The sequence below is a fragment of the Sceloporus occidentalis genome, unplaced genomic scaffold, assembly GCF_023333645.1.
Source record: "Sceloporus occidentalis isolate IW3139 unplaced genomic scaffold, rSceOcc1.0.p SCAF_3, whole genome shotgun sequence".
Lineage (NCBI taxonomy): Eukaryota > Metazoa > Chordata > Lepidosauria > Squamata > Phrynosomatidae > Sceloporus > Sceloporus occidentalis.
Genome location: NW_028316983.1, coordinates 62,639,569 through 62,659,982, shown reverse-complemented (window position 1 = coordinate 62,659,982; position 20,414 = coordinate 62,639,569). Strand labels below are relative to the sequence as shown.

General features: G+C 39.4%; 1 protein-coding gene across 6 annotated transcripts in view; it reads left to right on the top strand.

Moving 5' to 3' along the window:
• The window catches only part of ANKS1A (ankyrin repeat and sterile alpha motif domain containing 1A), a 185,893-nt gene that overhangs the window by 68,411 nt on the left and 97,068 nt on the right, over positions 1-20,414 (top strand). For all 6 annotated transcript variants that reach the window (XR_016280435.1, XM_089514680.1, XM_089514682.1 and 3 more), the window contains exons 13-14: positions 86-218; positions 1,964-2,511. Coding sequence is in view for 5 of the 6 variants with exons in the window: in XM_089514680.1 (XP_089370806.1) it covers positions 86-218; positions 1,964-2,511 (681 nt within the window). In the remaining variant the exon portion in view is untranslated. The remainder of the gene's footprint in view (positions 1-85; positions 219-1,963; positions 2,512-20,414) is intronic.

Sequence of the window (20,414 nt, the reverse complement as noted above, 5' to 3'; positions counted from 1 at the left end):
AAATTGTTTTGTTTTGGTTATAAAATTTGAGGTCCTTGCTTTGATTATGACATTGAAATTTAAATAATACAAGATCCCTTTGCAGGCTTGGCCACGAAAAGGTCCATCTTCCCAAGATAGCCAGTGGCCACTCAGTTGCCAAGCTTCTTCTGAGTTTTCTTCTAGCCATTCTGAGCAATATCAAAGCCCTGAACCTCAGTTGGTGGAGATGCCAAAAGGTAGGTTTTATTGGAAGTTATTCCAAGTCATCCCAACTTCATAGAAATATATATAGGAAAATGGGTGTTGGCTCTCCCACCCCTCCCACTCCCCACCCCCCGTTTTCCAAGTTATCATTTGGACTGTTAAATAAAGAACATGTCTGAAATACTCACAAATTTCTCTCACAAGACTTTGCTCGTGTGCCAGAGGATATTTTTGTGTTTGTAGTGTTGCTTTGAGGAGATGGAAAGCACAGCCACTGTTTCATTTGAACAGTGACCCCATTGTTGGTCTTCCTCACTGGCTTTGGGACAGTCAAATGTTCCACTGTGCAGCACACACTGTCAGCTGCTTTTCCACCCTGTGATACTAGTTCTGCTAAATGTTAGCTCTATGCAGATGCAATGTGAAGCTGAATTGCTTATCCCTTATGGTAAGGTAGTCAGACATTCTGCACTTTGCCATAGGTCAGAAGCAAGAAAAGTTGGTTAAACTGATAATTGTGAACTGCAGTATCCCATCAAGTCTTCCCTTGCCAAAACTTGTGATGATGGGGTATTATATGTAAAATAAAAACAGGAATGCTTAAAAACCAGTATAAAAGTTCATTAATTTAGAAAGATGGATTTTTTTTTCTGTTTCCCATACACTAGTATGTCTGTCACTGGACATAGCTGAGTCAGATCCAAGCATTTCTAATTTGTTTTCATTTGGCGATACTTAAGCATGGGGGAAGTCAATGGGAATTTGACTAGATTAATCTCCCTCAATCAAAAACACTTGGCATTCATCTGGTAGTCTTCATTGTCTCCTCTCTTCTGCCCCTCCCTGTCCCCAAACATGTATAAGGTTTTAAAACCACTTTTTCTGGTTGATAAATATAGTTTGTAGAAATAAGTTTCCTTTTCTGCTGCACAAAGACCATCCAATACTTAATAATTAAGGGAGATTTTGAGTAATGTGATATCATGGAATGCTAGATAGCTGCAAGTTTTACCTGTGGTAAATATTGAGAAATGTTTTAGGACAGTTATTCAAAATGGTTGACAACAAGCTTTTTACTTAATATAAGTCAATTATTCATGCTTTAACCAAGTCTTGGTATTTGATACAACATACTAAAACAAGTCTAATAATAGTGTCACATTTCAACAGCAGTTCATATTGCAAGCAGATTACAGCTGTAGAGCAGATCACTTTATGTAGAGAAATGAATTAAATGCAGCAGGGTTTTGTAAGAGTTAACCGTTTTGTGAAGCCCTTATTTCTCTTCCATAAGGAGGTGAGTTCATGCCACTAGGGAAAGAAGCAGCTGTAGGGAGGAGGGGGGGAATGTTTTCAAACTTGCAGGTTGTTTGCAGCTCTCCCCCCACACCCAGTGCTCTGTGCCAAGGGTAGGGAGCGCTGCTCTAAATAACACTTTGGCCTTTATGGAAATATCTTGTGTTCCAGGAGTTCAGCCTGCCCCTCTCTGCAGAGTATAGTTAGCACTTCTCAGAACCTTATATAGCAAAGACTGATTGTTAGTGTTAACAGGAATAAAATGAAACGGGGCGGGCTGCCAGATTGCATAAATCAGGCCAGTGTTTGGAATTTCATAAATGCTCTGACTTCGGGTACAATCTGAACGCTCTGAACAATACTGAACTGTTCTTTCTTACTTCTCCCTCTCTTCAAGGGTGGGGGTAGGGAGTGTGATCCTACTCATCTTGACTTTTGTGTGTGTTTATTTTTTGTTGTTGGTTTTTTTGTCCTTTCAAAGACGAAAGCCGGAGCAGCAGTAACCACAGCCAAGCAGATGCTCAGGACGTCCCAGTATTGGATCAATTCTCAGGTCTGCTACATGGTTCTTCTCCGGTGTGTGAAATAAATGAGGACCCTTTCAGACTTATTTCTGCTGTGGGCAAAGGAAGTACAGAGCGGACTGCTATGCAGCTGGAAGATGTTGAGGCATCTGAATCAGCACAGACTAGCACGGCAGAACAAAATAAAGTGGTCTATTCAACCATCCGTCATAGCTGTGACAACAAGTTGGACCCTGAAACTTTAGCACATCCTCATTTGCCACAGCACCCTGGTGGTGCTGATGAAGGAGACAAGAGCAGTGTTGTGGGCAGAGCTCATCCAGGAGGCAAGCCCAGAGCAGAACTCAAGCTTAGCCGTAGCTTGTCAAAATCAGACTCTGACCTTTTGACCACTTCACCAACAGAAGACGACACTATGGGGAGCAGAAGTGAATCCCTTTCCAATTGTAGTGCTGGGAAAAAAAGACTTGAAAAATCACCTTCATTTGCTTCAGAGTGGGATGAGGTGAGGCTGACTTTACCTTTATAGAGCTGTTTTCAATTAATTAACTATTACTGCATGATTTGAACTGCTAAATTGTTTTCTAGGCAGATAGATTGGAAACTGTTTTTTGTTCTATCTCTGCTTTACTTTGGTTGATAATTAAATGGCCATCATACATTAAAACGATAGTTACTGAAGAATTGAGGATAAACAAATTTTACTACTTAAAATTAGGGTTCAGGGTATGAATTTTTCTGATTTGTCCCTGACTTTGTGCAATCATTTCTGTATTGGAGCAGGGTGGATAGTAGAAAATGCTGGAGAATCAGGTATCAAATTGGAATAAGTTTCCACAGCTAATTCTCTCAATAATAGCTTGCAAAAAAGAATGGGTCAGCTATCTAGGTCACCACTGCCTGCTTTATATAAATGGAAAAGCATCAGTAAAGACACGGAATACTTCAGTATTATTGCACAGGTGGCATATTCAGACTCTCCTGAAGTAGTTCAAAATATTAATTGAAAGTCAGCTTGGGGAGCAGTCCTATGGGAGAGGATCCTAATGGCAGTGTCCTCTGATCTTTGAGGCTCTGTCACTTACAAAGTCCTACTGGGCCCTTGTTAGAATGGAAGCGCTGGTGGAGTAGATGTTCAGCTGTTTTTCCTCTGTGGCTTTTTTATTCCTTTCACAAAACAACTTCCTTGACATAGATGCATTTTCTGTTTAAACCTCTTTCCATTTTGGGGGCCTAGGAGGCTGTGCAGTGATTGAATGGGATTCAAGGTGGGATGTGAGATTGACTTTTCCTCTCTAACATTGGTACAACACTAACAGTGTTGTAGAGGGACTAGTGTTTTATCCAATGGTGTCAGGAACCATAGGACTGGATCCTAAATATGTCAATGCATCTTAAGAATTTGAATGTTTATTGATAGAAAAAATGCCTTGTTGAAAAAAATAAACTTTGATTAATGGGATTTTCACATTTGGAAAAGGCTGTCCTTTTCCTGTCCTTATTATCCAAAGGTTATCAGACGATATTGCGCTTATATGGTCATTATCCCATCACTGAAGTGGAATTGTCCACAATCACGTGAAAGACTATCAGATGACGTCACGCTTATCCCATCATTGTCCCATCAGTGAAGCAGAATCATCCTGTCATTTTTCATTAACTAACGTTTCCATTATTGAAAAATGACAGGTTAATTCCATTTCATTGACAGGATAATGACTGGATAAGTGTGACATTTATGATACTGTTTTGCATGATCGCGCGATAATCCCCCTGTCTAATTATCTTGTATTCTCCCATCTAATAATCTCAAAAATGTTCCCCTTGAAACTTTATCACATCATTACTATAGCATTCCTTGCTTGTTTTAATTAAAGCATAGTTTTAAGAAAGATATTTTGCACTCATTTAAAGGGCAATCTTACCACAGCTGATGGTCAATTTTAGGATTTATTTGCCAAGTCTGAATAGAATGTACAGGAAAATCTGGCAAACTGTAGTCTAATATGTCCTAAAGAAATAGGTTTTCAACAACATCAAACACATTTGGAAATAAACTTCCATGTTTTACTGAAAACAAAGGGCATGTCTTGTGCTTACCTATCCAGAGTGATGGTGGGGGGTAGTTTCCATGACTCCAAAAATCAAGATGAAGTCATTTTGAATGACTGTTTCCCCAATCTGCATTCTAGAAAATGGAATATAATACAAAACTAATACACAAAGTCATTCAACAAAACTTTAATGTTGGAGCAGTATAAATAATGGTGGGTGGGTGTGAGTGCATGCACGCATGTGAATTTTCCAAGTCACTTTCAAGACTCAATAGATTTCATAGGGTCTTCTTAAGCAAGGAATACTCAAAGGTGGTTTTTACCAGTACCTTCCTCTGAAATATACGTTGCACCACCTGGTATTTATTGACGGTTTCCCACCCAAGTACTAACCAGAGCTGATCCTCCCTAATTTTCAAGGTCAGACAGAAACTGGTGTTTTTAGGTTTTGGTTGTCATCATTTCCAATTTATGGTGACCTTAAGGTGAACCTATCACTGGGCTTTCTTGACAGATTTGTTCAGAGGGGGGTTGCCCTTGCCTTCCTTTGAGGATGAGAAAGCATAATTTGCTCAAGATCACCCAGTGTGTTTCCACGACTGAATGGGGATTTGAACCCTGGCCTTCAGAGTCATAGTCCAATAGTTAAACCATTACTCCACACTGGCTTTCTGAGGGTATTTAGGCCCACATACATAATTATAACTGCTGTCAAAATAATCCTGGGAAATAATTGCTGAAAGTCAAACTCAGCCAAAAAAATTAAGGTCCAACAAATTTTATTGTAGACAATTTCAATGCCCAAAAGGTGGAAGAGGCAACAATGGGATCAGCTATTTTAGATCTGATCCTAACCAACAGGGATGGCTGGTTAATGGGGTGCAAGTGGTGGGATTCCTAGGTGGGGGAAATGTAAGGTATTACATTGAGGCAGAAAAAAAAGAAATGCACAGATATAGGATGGGGGGGGGGGAACTTGGCTTGACATGTGAAATGGATCAAGGAGGACCAGTAAACCATGTTGAACATGAATCAACAATGTGATGCCACAGCTAAACAGGGCAATCCGATTCTAGACTGCATCAGTAGGGTATAGTGTCTGGATCAAAGGAAGTAATAGTGCCACTCTATTCTGCTTTGGTCAGGCCTCACCTGGAATACTGTGTCCAGTTCTGGGCACCACTGTTCAAAAAGGATGTTGATAGGCATGTCTGGCGGATGGCAACCAAAAATAGTGAAGGGTTTGGAAACTATGTCCTATGAGGAGAGACTTAAGGAGCTGGGTATGTTTAGCCTGTGGAAGAGAAGTTTAGAGGTGACATGATAGTCCTGTTTAAATATTTGAAAGGTGTCATACTGAGGATGGAGCAATCTTGTTTTCTTCTGCTGTAGAGAATAGGAATGGAACAATGGATGCAAGCTAAAGGAAAATAAATTCCACCTAAACATTAGGACGACTTTCCTGACAGTAAGAATTGTTTGACAGTGGAATGTGCTATATTGGGGTGTGGTGGGGTCTCCTTTTATGCAGGTATTTAAACAGAGGCTGGATGGCCATCTGTCAGGAGTGCTTTGATTGTGTATTCCTGGATGGTAGGGGGTTGGATTGTGGTCTCTTCCAGCTATATGATTCTATGGAAATGGTATTTTGTTGTTGTTGTTGTTTGTTTATATCTCACCCTCCTCCCAGTATAGGGACTGAAATAGTTCAAGATGTGTTTTTATTTCTCAGTCGGGGTTTTGATTAGGTTCAATGATACTAGGACCTAATCCACTTGTTAATCTCAATTAAAGTTGACCATTAGATGTAAGTGTTGATTTACTGAATTCTCATTGAACAATAGCTTTATTGTAATTGGGATTTATTTTTAGGACTGTAGGGAACTTCTGGAAAAGTTATTAATCCTACTATTTTGCATTCATTCTGCATTATTTGCTGTGCTATATGTGTTACAATGGTAGTTCCTCATACATATTTTTTAGAAAAGGAAAGAAAGTTTAGATTTGGTCTCTCAAAGGATGGTATATGTTAGATTTTTAGCAGAATTAGTGTTAAAACTGTTAATTCTTTGGGCTGCTTAGAAAATATAAATTTGTTTTATAGGAGCATGGTCCCTTCTTTTTTCTCACACAAAATCGTTTTACACTCAGTTTACAGTGAAATCAATGGGATCTGAGGTTTTTACAGATTTTAGTGTACCTGGGGATGCAGTTCTATGCATATTAATGTATCCCTTTTTTCCTCAGGTATGATTATAGAACTGCAGGCCAGTGGTGCTCCCACACCAGATGTGACCCAGTGTATGTGGGGGGCAGGGCATCTGGGATGGGACTTGCGATGGGGGTGTCTGGTCGTTTTATGTATCTTTTGTATTCAGGGCTATCAGTTTAGACAATTAATTAGTATGCTGTTTCTCTATGAGATAAAAGAAAAAGTAATGAATCATCTATGATAGTGTGGCCTCCTTGTATTCATCTAGGCATGCATATCCACCCCATAAAATAGGGCATCAGAATGACATTCAAAAAGTTAAACTTTTTAGTAATGAAGTTATCATCAAGGTTACAAGAGCTCCAAGTGGCTTCCAGGGAGAGTTCTGGCTTGATCTGTTCTGGGACCAATTTATTTGTCTTTTTAGCTGTCCATGGTATGTTCAGCACTCTTCTACAGCACCACATCTCAGATGAATTTATTTTCTTCCTATCTGCTTTTTCACTGCCTAACTCTCACAGCCATATATGGAATTAGGTAATACAGTCGCTTGAATGATTCTAACTTCAGTATTCAGCAGTATATCTTTACACTTTAGAATTTTGTCTAGTGCTTTCATAGCTGCCCTTCTATTCCTAATCTTCTTCTGATTTCTTGACTATTGTCTTTGTGTGATCACTGTTTGATCCAAGGTATGGGAAATCTTTATTTCAATTTCCTCATTATATAAATTCTCTGTGGTTATTTTTTGGTTTTCTGTACATTTAATATTAGGCCTGCCTTCACATTTTCTTCTTGGACTTTCTTTAGTAATTGTTCCAAGTCTGTGATGTTTTCTGCCAGTACTATGGTGTCGTCTGCATATCTTACGTTGTTCATATTCCTTCCTCCTATCTTCACTCCATCTGTGTCCAAGCCTGCTCTTCGTATGATATCTTGTGTATGCAAGTTGAACAGATAGAGTGAAAGGATGCAGTGTTGTCTGACTTGTTTGCCAATTGGAAACTATTCTGTTTCTCTGTATTCTGTTCTTACAGTACCCTGTTGTCTACGTACAGATTCCTCATCAGGTCTATCAGATGTAGTGGCACCCCTATTTCTTAAAGAGCATTCCATAGCTTTTCGTGATCTATGCAGTCAAAGGCTTTGCTATAGTCTGTAAAGCACATGCACATTTTAAAAAAATATTTGGCTCAGTCCATTGTCCATTGCATGTTTGTGATGTGGTCACTAGTGCCTCTTCCTTTCCTGAACCCCATTTGGACATTGGCAATTCTCTCTCCATATATGATTGAAGTCTGTGCTGCAGAATTTTAAGCATAATTTTGCTTGTGTGGAAATGTAATGCTATAGTCCTATAATTGCTTCAGTCTTTTGGGTCTCCTTTTCTGTGGATGGGGATGTATATTGCTCTTTTCCAATTTGTTGGCCACTATTTTGTTTTCCATATTTGTTGGTTAGCACTGGAATTGATTCTGTTTGCATGATTTGTATTAGTTCAAGTCAGGATGCCATTTGCTCCTGGTGATTTATTCTTTCCAATTTTTCGGAGTGCTGCTTCCACCTTGCTTTCTAAAATGTGGGATTCATCTTCATATAGTTCTTCATTCCATTTCTCATTCATTTTTTGTTTTTGTTTTATATAGCTCTTCTTTGTATTGCTTCCATTGTCTCTTTATTCATCTTGATCATTTAGTATGTCCCTCTTCTGATCGTAGAGCACCCCCACCCTTGGTTTGAATTTCTCTTTGAGTTCATGGATCTTGCGAAAGAGGTCTTTTATTCTTCCTTTTTTTGTTGTTGTCTTCTATTTTTCTGCATTGTTTATTATAGTAATTATCTTTAGCCTTGTGTACTAGTTGCGTTCGTGCTTCTGGTTGTGTTCCTATCTGCCTTTTCTTTTACTTCATGTCTCTCCTTTACTGTTTGAAGTATTTCTTCTGTTATCCATTGTTTCTTCTCTTTCATTTTGGCCACAGATTGTGTCTTTCTGCATTCACCTTTGATTATGTCCCTGGCCTCTGTCCATAGCTCTTCTGGTTCCCAGTCAGTTATGCTTAATGAAGCAAATCCATTTATCACGTTGTCTGTAAATTCTGTTGAGATGTTCTTCAGGTCATATTTTGATACAATAACTATTTTTTCTTTCTTCTTCAGCTTTACTTTAATCTTTGATATGAGTAGCTCATGATCTGTGCCGCAGTCAGCACCTGGTTTATTATTGGCCACGAGAATGGAACTTCCCCATCTTCTGCTTCTAATTATATAGTCTATTTGATTTTTGTATTGGCCATCTGGTGATGTCTATGTCTATAGTCTTCTCTCTGGTTGTATGAAGAATTTGTGATGAATAAATTGTTGGCCTCAAAAATTCAGTCACTCGCCTGCTTAATTTTTTGTTTCTAGTCCAAATCGTGCTACAGTTTTTGAGTCTTCTTTGACTCCCACTTTACCATTCCAGATGTCTGTTATTATCAAGCAATCTTGTCAGTGTGTTGTTAATTTCTTCTCAGACTGCATCATAGAATCTCTCAATTTCTTCTGCTTTTGTGGTTAGTCCATATTATATTATTATGCTTTATTTATATAGCGCTGTTACAGTAGTATTTATAGCTTTTCCCTGAAATCGATTCGGTCTGATTTTGTATTGTATCCTTTGATGGCTTTTGCTACATCTCTCCTGATTATGAAAGCCACCCCATTTCTTTGTTTGCTTTTATTTCCTGAGTAGAACACTATAATCTGAGTCAAAATGACCCATCCCTGTCCATTTCAGCTCACTTACTCCTAGTATTGCTATGTTTATGCATTCCATTTCCTTTTTTTACTATGACCTGTTACAGACGGGCCTTAAAGTGTGCGCTCTGTGTGTGCTAGGGTTAGAAAGGGGCGTCCTTTCCGGATGCCCCCAACCCGAGCACGCGTGGAGCGCACACAAAATGGCGGCGGCCGTTCCACACGGCCGCCACCATTACGACGTCACGACTGCGCCACCTCCAAATGAGGCGGCGCAGACGTGATGTCCTTGCGCCGCACGAGGGCGCTTAGAGCGCCCTTTACGCAGCGCAAGAAGAAGCTCTGTTTCGGAGCTCCTTCTTGGCTTTGCATCACTGGGCGCAGCCTTCAGACGGCTGCGCCAGCGACTTGGAGGAGAAAGGGGCCAAGCAGCCCCTTTCTCCTCCTCCCCGCTGCCGCGGGGTGTCCTTGGGAATTGAAGCCCCAAGGACACCCCTTTCCAGGCTGCAGGGAAGGGGCCTTTTGCCGCTTCCCCATGGCCCAGAAAGTGGCAGATCGGGGCCTCAGCGGCTGCCGTTCTGACTGCTGAGGCCCCGATACAGCAGGGAAAGGGGCGGGTGCACGCCACCCCAAACGGGCAGTCTGTAACCCGCCTATGTCTAGTTTCCCTTGGCTCATGCTTCTTACATCCCATGTTTTTATAACATGTGTAGTGCTACTTCAAATTTTCTTTCCTTTGTTGGGTATATGTGCTGCTTAGATTCCTGGGTTTTGTGTTCTTCTGTGTTTAGTTCTCTCTTTATGATTATCCAGTTCTTCTTTTTTTTCCCCCTCTGTTTATGTCCTGGTCTTGCCATTTGTTCCGTTCTTGGCTCTCTCATCATAGGGTTTTTGTGATGGGAGGCTCTGAAATATAGCCTACTACAATGTACTTTGATATTTATTTATTTCATATGCCACCTTGCCCCTGGCATGGGACCCGATATAGTTTACCAGGGCTAAAAATAAAATTAGCTAAAACCTTAGCAATAAATAATAAAACAAAAAAAAAATCATCACATTAAAACTGTTAAATATTAAAAAATAAAAATCATGCAAAAAATAACAAAGTTAAAAAGAGAGCACACCCACCCATATGGCTGCTTCAACTGACTCTTACCCCACACTTTTTATCTTGAACAATTAATTTTTTATCTTAGATTTCTTGTATTCTTCCCCATATATGTACATGATCAGTGTTTGCCATTTGATTAATTATACATTCAGTATTCTCTTTAAAGTATATTGAAGTCTTTAAAAAATATTTCAGGCAATAGGCTTATCTTCCTAGCTGAAATGCTAACTAATTCAACTATTGATCTATTAGAAGTTAGGAGTTACTTCTACAGTAAGTTGTTATGTCTATAAAGCATACATATATAGAAAGATATTAGGGTGTTCATTTTAGTTACCTAGCTAAGGGTGATTGGAGACTTTCTTAGCTTGATGCCTTAACTAAGACAGTTGTAGGAGAGTTGGTTTTCTATAATGACCTTTCTGAGCCAGCAGTGGCCTGTTCTCAACTGCCTGCTCAAGTCTGTGGGCTTTCTGAGCGACAGAAGAATAGTCCAGAAGCTGAAGGCTAAATCCTGACAGCTGCATGATGTAGAAATACCAACACAGGGAGTACCCTATCAACTAAAGGGCCCTTGCTTATTGCCTTACTTCACTGGGGGATAAATGAGAAAGAATGAACTTATGTATGAGGTAGGCTGTAGTTAGCATAAATATTTGAATGGTTTTAAGCTTAGCTGAAGGGTAAAGTGGTAAATTTGTTTTTGTAATCTGCTCATAAATATTCAACAGCCATGGAATCAGTGTGCAGCAGTCAAAGCATGCTAAATTTTACATAATGTGAATAAATTGTGTTTGTTCTTGAAGGCTGGAGTAGGATGTGCCAGGATATGGAATGCTGGCACCTCAGTTCAGAGGCATGTTTAATTTGTATAAGGGCTTTTTTCTGTGTTGTAGAACAGAAGTAGATAACATTTCTACACAGCATTTTAGACAGACTTATTTAAAATAGGGGTGGAGAAACTGCAGACACCATAAAGGTGAAAAGGTATCCCAAAAGATCCCCTATGCCATCAGGAGTGGAATTCTGCTTTAAAACATAACCCAACACCCTCTGATACCCTGCATCATTACCATTGTTCAGTGAAAAATTGGGTGAAAAATCCAGGAAAAGGGGAGCCAAAAGTGGAAATAGCTAACTGCTTAATACATTGAATAGTTAGATTATTGGGAATGTATGGAGATCCTATTTCAGCTCTCTATATACAGTGGAGCAAAATCCACCAACAAATAGTAAATGCAAACATACAAAACACTGCAGAGTTGTCTCCAGTATCCTTACAAGAAATTTTACATTTTGCTTCCATACTAAAATCTGGCAAAGGACCTGGAAGTGACAGCATCCCACCAGAGTTCCTGAAATTACATGGAAAATTTACATCCCCCAGTTTAGCAGCACTTTTTACATGTAGTGATGATGCAGCCTGTATCTTTTAAAGACTGCCGATTAGCCATTATTGTTATTATTATTTTATAAAAAAGGGAATTTATTTGATCTGTCCTGTTACAGACCAGTCAGCTCTGATTACAGGTTAATCGTGTTCAAAACATCTCTGATCAAGAATTTTTCACCATTGATTCACTGGATGGTGTTTGTAGCTAACCATTTATTGCTGTACTTGCAGTGGAACAAGTGTCTTTTACCTAAACACAAAATTCCTCACAGACCTTTAACATCACTCCTTCTTACCCTTAATAAACAAGGTATTTGAAGGGTAAATGAAAGATGGTACATGATTATGGGGAGGATAAAAGATAAAAGAAGGAGAGATACAAATTAGTGACAAAATTTAAGTTGAACAAAACCTGAATTGAACAGGTTATAAGATGAAACCTCTTTATCAGTCCCACCACCTTCACAAGTACAGTTGGCGTGAACACAACAGAGTCTTTTTTTATGGCTGCCCCTAAGCTTTGGAACTCCCTCCCTAGGGAGGCCAGAATGCCTTTGCTGTCTTTCCACAGATGGGCAAAGACTCTTTTTATTCTTTAAAAAAAAATCAGACAGGCTTTTTGAACTGAAGAGTTTAAGGAAAGGGTGTTGTACTGTTTTAAACTGTACAGTTTTAATTGTTCTTTATCCTTTTTAAGTGTATGTTTTAAATTGTTTTAATATTGTTAATGGTTAATTCGGTTTTAATGCTGCCAAATTGGGCAACATTTATGAGAGGCCAGCAAGCAAGCATGTTAGCAGTTGAGTCAAGACTGAAGCAATTATTAGGCAGTTCAGCCTACACTGGATGACATTTTCTCAGGCTGTGCAGTCAACTCCAAGTCAGCAATAAAGGTGTTTCATAAGAATTAGTGGCTTTTAGATGACCCTTTACTCATGTTTTTTAAGCTGCAGTATTCCCCAGTATATATACCCCACTCTCTTCCATGCCATCATTTTCTGAAGATGCCAGCCACAGCTGCTGGCAAAACACCAGGAATAAACTCTTCTAGAACAGGGCTCAAAAAACCCACAAAAAACTATGAATGCCAGCCGTGCAAGCCTTCAGCTTCACACTGCAGTATTCCGTTCAGCTATCTGTGATGTAGTAGTGAGCTGTTTTCCTGTCCAGCAGACTGCCCTGGTGTGCTTTACAATATGGGCCTTCGTAAGAATGTATACTATTGGGGGGGGGGGTGCTAAAAAGCCCAACCACAAAAGGAACGATCTAAAGCAGTGGTTCCCAGTCCAGTTTTGGACTACAGCTCCCAGAGCCAACTTAGCCAATAGTCAGAAATTATGGGAGCTGGAGTCCACATCATCTGTGGGACTAAAGTTTGAAAGTGTAAAGCCTTGAAACGTACACGCTATTCCACATACAGTCAGCTCCTATATCCATGGATCCAACGATCCACAGACTGAAAATATGAAAAAATATTGCAAAAAGCCAACATTGTTTTTGTAATTTTATTTAAAGGACACCATTTCCTCATGTCATTGTATATAATAGGACTTGAGCATCCACAGATTTTGGTATCCACAAGGGATCTTGGAACCAAACCCCAGCAGATAACACAGGCCCAGTGTATTCACCCCAAAATTTGATGCACTTGGCTCATCATTTCTCAAATTTCTTTAATCCTTCCAAAAAAAATTCTGATGTCTGGTCACAAATGGAATACTGTTCTGCTGATGACATCACCTCTGAATCATTTGAAATTTTCCTTCATTTCAAACTTTTTTTAAGGTTTGGAAACAGGAAATAGTCGAAACAAAATCTGATGAATAGAATGGATGACCTATGTATTCAAAGCCCATTTTTTTCAAAAAGAGTAATATTCTGCATTAACTGGTTACACCTTCTAAAGACAGTCATCAAAATACCTACCTTATCCTGAACAACTGTGGCCATAACCTTTCTTGCTGACCTTTGAGTCTTTATTTCTTTGGTTGCGGAGAACTCGAGTGCTGCCACTGCAAGGACTGTTGTTTGGTCTTGGAATCTTGTGTCTGAAACAGATGGGCCAAACAGAGCAGCTTCTGGCCACTTTGGGGGCATGGCGTTTATATGATGCATGCCCCTGGAGCATCTGGTAGCCACTATGAGACTGGCTAAGGTGGCCACTGGCAAAACGAATAGATTAAATTCACTCTTGCCAGTGGCCCATTTGGGATCTCAGTCGCAGGAGCCTGCTTCAGGAGTGAGTTGTCCAGTTGCTGTGGTCCTGGCCTGAGAAGGAGAGAATAACCACTGGACCTCATCCCCTTTCCCACCACCATTCCCTTCTCTTTTTGTGTTGTGTCTCTAAGATTGTAAGCCTGAGGGCAGGGAACCGTCTAATTAAAAATAATTGTAAGCCGCTCTGATAGCCTTTAGGGCTGAAGGGCCGGGGTATAAATACCACAAATAATAATAATAATAATAATAATAATAATAATAATAATAATTGGGGGCCAATCACTCCAAGCCGCCCATCTGCTTTGCCCTCATTAGTGATGTAACCATGTTTCATCAACAGTTATGAGTCATTCCCCCCCAAAAAAAGATGACTAGATTGCTCAAAATGTTGTAAAATCAGTTTGGAGATAGGCACTCAATCTCATTTCTGGTCAGCATACAAACATTTTGGTACCGACTTGGCTGATAGCTTCTGCATAGCCAACTACACATGAATTATAAACCCATTGCATTCCCAGGATATCTCTAGTGTCTCAGCAGTTGTTTTAGCTGAGATTCACTGATCCACCAAAATCAGGTCAAAAACACATTCAATGATTTCAGGAGTTGACACTGCTGAAGGCCTCCCAGACCTTGTCTTGCTGCAACTTCAGTCTCAAAATCTCTATCCTGAAAGTTAGCACACTACGTCTTCACAGCTGAGTATGATGGGCACTTGTCATTCAATATTTGCATCATACATTCATGGATTTCCTTTGGAGCTTTTTTCTGCAGGAAGAGGAACTTCAATATGGCCTGGATTTCAGCACTTGAAAATTCCACACTTTTTGTTGACATGGTTCTTTTAATTATCTGAATAATATTAGAAATAGGAGCTACAGTCCTGAAATTTGGGAGCTTACAATAGAAGAGAACAAAGCTTCAAGCTACAGTAACAAAACTGCATTCAGATTTTGGAAAGTAGGTCAGGCTGAGAACTTTTCAGCATCCCCTCATATAAGATTTTCTTTCAAACTGTTCACACGTAATTTACTAGTCTAAAACCATGCGTGATCACTGATGGTTTCATTTCAAAATCAAATCATACTTAATAATACTTAGTTATATTGGAATTTTAACCAATGTTCAGCGTGAGAACCTGGAAACTTGTACATAAAGCCTAATGAATGTCTGTCAGTCTTCTTAGATGTGGCCATTGAAGAGATCATTAGCATCTATTTTGTAAAATTTGGGGGATATCTATTAGTACTTATGAGATTGGCTATTTTGGCACAGTATTAACTGAGGTAGTTAATCAGCAATCCATTCATAGTAAATATCTTCTTCAAACAACCAGAAAGCAGGCTATACATCTAGACATCACCAGATGGTCAATACAAAAATCAGAAGCAGAAGATGGGAAAATTTTATTCTTGCAACCAAAACTAGACCAGACATTGATTGTGGAACAGATCATAAACTACTTACCGTATATACTCAACTAAAGTTGACCTCACATATAAGTCAAAGTCAGGTTTTTGGGCCAGAATTATGGGTTTTGCCATGATCTGTGGATAGGTCGAGGGCAAAACTTGGAGGCTTCTGTGGTGTGTGTATGGCAAGAGAGACTCTAATGCTTTTTGCTTTATTGTTTCAGCTTTCGTTTTAACCAGACGCGCAGGCGGGCGGGTGGGACTCTTAAACAGTAATATCAATCAGTTTCTCAGGACTCTTTCTGGTTGGCCCCAGAGAGAAATAAACTCATCTCCACACTGCATAGAAAGATCTTAAAGAGCTGCTATCATATTGCCATAGTGAGCTGTAAATATCAAAAATTAAAATAAAGCTAAAGAAGAAAACAGAAACAGCCAAAATTTGATCTGAAAAATACATCAATAGAATTTACAAATAATGGAAGAAATAGATTTGTTCTATTAAGCATTGTTGACCAGGAACCAGAGGAACTATGGTCAGAAGGCAAGGACATAGTCAAGAAAGAATGCAGAAAGACACTAACAGTGGCCAAAAAGAAAGAAAAGAAACAATGGATAACAGAGGAAATGTTTCAAACAGTATAGGAAACAAGAGTAGCAAAGAAAAGGAGGATATGCAACTTACTATAACTAGTGCACAATGATAAACAAAACTTTTATAATAACCAGTGACAACAACAACAGCAACAAAAACCACAACAAGTGGAAGCTCCCTCCTTGGAGGTCTTTAAACAGAGGCTGGATGGCCATCTGTCGGGGATGCTTTGATTTGGATTGCCTGCATGGTAGGGGGTTGGACTGGATGGCCCTTGCGGTCTCTTCCAAATCTATTATTCTATGATTCTATGAAACCAAAGATCTCTTCCTCAAGATCTGAGAACACAAAGGAAGGTTCAAGTCATGGGCAGGGATACTGTATGATCAGATGAGGACCATACAACAAGATCAAGAATAAATAAAAACACAATGGAAGCAATACACAGAAAAGCTGTATTAAAAGAGAAGAAAAAATGGACAACACATTAACTGAAGAACCATACAAAGATGAACCCCAAATCCTAGAGAGCTAAAGGTGGAAGCTACAATAAGAGATACTGGGGAAAATAAATAATCAGGAATGGACTATATTCCAGTAGAATTGCAACAAGACAGAATCAACTCTAGTGTTAACTAAAATATGCCAACAAATATAGAAGAAAACAAAACAGTGGCCAACAAACTGGAAATGATAAATATACATTTCCATTCACAAAAAAGGAGGCTCAAAAGACTGCAGCAACTATAGGACCGTAGCATTAGTTTCCCACACAAGTGAAATTATGCTCAAAATTCTGCAACATAGACTCCAATCATATATGGGAGACAAGGTGCAAGCAGGGATCAGAAAAGGAAGAGGCAGTAGGGACCACACTGCAAACATACGATGGACAATGGAACAAACCAAAGAATTCAAGACACAAATCAGCATGCACTTTATAAACTATAGCACAACCTTTCAACTTGTATGCAGAAAATATATAAAGAGCAGGTTTGGACTCAGAAGAAAGAGGAGTGATGAAAGGAGGAAGGATCATCAACAATCTGAGATCTGTAGATGATACCATACTACTAGCGGAAAACATCATAGACTTGAAACAATTACTAAAGAAGGTCAATGAAGAAAGGGCAAAGGTAGGCTTACTGCTGAACATAAAGAAAACCAAAAAAATGACCATGGTCTACACAAATTTAGTATAGATAATGAGGAAATAGAAATAAAGATTTCCCAAACCTTGGATAAAACATCGATCAGAATGGAGACTGAAGTCAGGAAATAAGAAGATTAGGGGTTGGAAGGATAGCTAAAGAAAGAACACTCAAAATGTAAAATGTAAAGATTCTAACTGAGCACAAACTTATAATCATCCAATCCACTATATTCCCCTTCACCATGTTTGGAGTAACTCATAAGCTGACTTGAATGTTTCTTAATTGTAAGATGGGAGGGGTCTCTGCCACATTAGTTGTACGATTCTGCCTATTCTGCTAAATATGTTTGAAATTTTAGATTGTCTTTCTTTGCTCCAGTTTCAGTCACAGTTTATTCAGTATATATTAGGGCTGCATGTTCCTTTTGGCCATTCCAGCAGTTGCAACATCTCACTTCACAAATGGGAGCATGATAAATTTCATTATGTTGCATAATATTTTAAGTAAACATTAATCCCCTAAGATCACAGTGTTGAGATAATATCCTAACATTACTCAGTTCAGCCATTTCTAGTCATCAACAAAATTTAATAGGCATTTAATTTATATTCTCTGTCTAGGTTTCATGATGTGTATTCAATCCAATAAGGAAAGGGTTTTTTTTGTTGTTGTTTTGTTTTGTTTTGTTTTTTGCAGTATTGGATTGCTAGGTTTTATTGCAAGAATGGAAATTCTGGGACCTCCAGGATTTGGTGGCCTGCAACTCTTTTTAATCCTAGCTAGCAAAGCTGCTGGTGAAGAGTGCTGGGAGTGGCAGTTCAGTATCTTGAGGTCTGCAAACCTGTCACTCTGATTTACTGTATTTCTGTATCTCATATAATAGTGTAAAATGTTAATCTGTAAGTAATAACCCATTCTGAAGGAATTGGTTCAATACTTCCTGGTAGGCTGCTCAAATTAGTACAACTGCTTTTATCGAAATATCACAATACATAGTTTTTATTAACCATGATTGAAGCAGACTAAAAGTGCTCCCCAATTACTGTAATTGCTATCATAGGGATAAGTAGAAGAGACACGTAAGACAAAAAAGGTATGGTATGGTACACACAGCCTTTTAAAAGACCTTTTATGTTCAAATCCCAGTGTAAATAAAAAGCATTTTGCTTGTCAACAGAAGGAGAACAGAAAAGGAGACAGTCTAGCCTTCCATGGGATGATGGGAGAGAATTTCACAATGATGGAGCACATTGTGGGAGAATTCCACAGCGTGGGAGCAGTTACCAAAACTATGTCATGTGTAGTTTGTTGTGGGTTTTTCGGGCTATGTGGCCATGTTCTAGAAGAGTTTCTTCCTGACATTTCACCAGCATCTCTGGCTGGCATTTTCAGAGAATGCTTGCCTGGAAAGGAGTTGGGTATATATATTGTGTGACCTGGGAAGGCAGGAGTGGTTTGCATGTGTATTGTTTTGTTGCTAATGGCAGGCCTCAGGGAGGGAGGGTCTGCAAAAGAGGATTAGTGTCTGCTTGATTAGTTCATTGTCTCAAGCAGACACTAATCCTCTTTTGCAGACCCTCCCTCCCTCCCTGAGGCCTGCCATTAGCAACAGAAAAATACACATGCAAATCACTCCTGCCTTCCCAGGTCACATAATACACACACACACACACACACACACACACACACACACACACACCTCCTTTCCAGGCAAGCATTCTCTGAACATGCCAGCCACAGATGCTGGTGAAACATCAGGAAGAAACTCTTCTAGAAATGACCACATAGCCCAAAAAATCCACAAAAAACTATGGATGCCGGCCATGAAAGCCTTTGACTTCACATATGTCATGTGTCCTCAACTAACATGCATATGACAGTTATTGGAGTGATAGAAACCTCTTTCCCCCGATCTTAAAATGCACATGCTCATGTATGGCAACGTGGTGTTTCAGATAGTATGCACCCAAGCCAATACTTTGAATTATGGCCAGAAATTAACAGGTAAAGATGTTGTAACAAGATTATATGTCGACTGTAACCATGTCAGTGCTCTAGCTAAAGCATTTTGGACCTGCTGAAGCTTGTTAACAGTTCCCAAAGGGAGCCATATATACAGTATATTGTAGTAATCCAAATGGGATGTAATCAAGGCATCTGCCACTGTAGCCAGGTTTTACAACTCTAGGAATGGGTACAACTGACACACTAGTTTTAACTGTTCAAATGCACTCCTGAAATCAGAACATCCAGGCTCCAGCGTAAATCCAGGAACAAACCCAACCATTCATACTTCCAGCATGGAAGTAACAGCAAGAGCTGGAACAGGAATAGTTGTGTGTGGTGACTCTAAGAGTTGTTTACATTTATTTCTCACATTTTTTTCAGTACAGAATTCAGTGTAATGTGTCTAACCTTCCCAGGTATTCTCGTTACATGACCTTTGTACAAAGTGAGGCCGTTGATGTATCTAAATCACTAGTGAGAATCATGCAATATTCCAGATGTTGTTGGACAGTAATTCCAGTATTCTTCACCATTAGCAGCACTGGCCAAGGCTGCTGAAAATTATAAGGTAGCATGTGAGAGAGCCACATAATTCCAATCTCTTATGTAACTGCTGTACTACCAACTTTGACTGGCAGTAGCTCTCCAGAGTTTCAGGTATACATATTCCCAGTTCTTAACATCTGATCCTTTTGACTGCAGATTCTAGATACTGAACCTGTACTTTTTTACATTATGAAGTCTACTACTGAGTTATGGCCTCTTCCATTGAGGCACTGATCATATCCAGATATGATTAGGTTCAGTAAGGGTACTGTATCACATGCCTCTCAGACTATACCCTGGGATTTAGCATCGTGGGCCAAAAATGCTGTTCTTAATCAAAAGGGGAGGAGAAATTTGCAGCACTTCTTTGTTGGTTCTCCAAAGTGGGATCTTCATGTTGTGCTGATACTGACAGTTGTGGGGAAAGAGGAAACATAAGATCAGTATTTGCTCACAAGAGAAACTGACAGAGCTGCCTGCTTAAAATGTTCTGGGCTCATTCACACAACTGTTCCTGCCCCTCAAAATAATAATAATAATAATAATAATAATATAATAATAAAAAATAGGAAGGACTGTGTCATGTTCACACCAACTAGCTCTTAACATGCTAGAAATCATGTCACCATCACTGTGACTGGAGGAATTGGAATTATTTCCCATTATTGGTTCCTGAATTCATTCTTACCTTCTGGTTCCTAGAGACAATTGACAGATAAAGTCTACACTTGACAACTGATGGATAAAGAGTCTCCACCACTCCTCCCCTGCTTACAAAGAGGTGCAGTAGAGTTTGACACTGACACACTGGATCAGCTCTTCAGTCCTTCCCTGCCTGTAGGGACAATTGTGGGAGGAGGCTTTTTGTTGCTTCCAAGTACAGCTGTGCTTAACATGAGACAATGCAATATGTAGCCAGCTATGAGTCATCGGATGATTGAGGGAGAGTCTCCCAAACTGTCACCTAT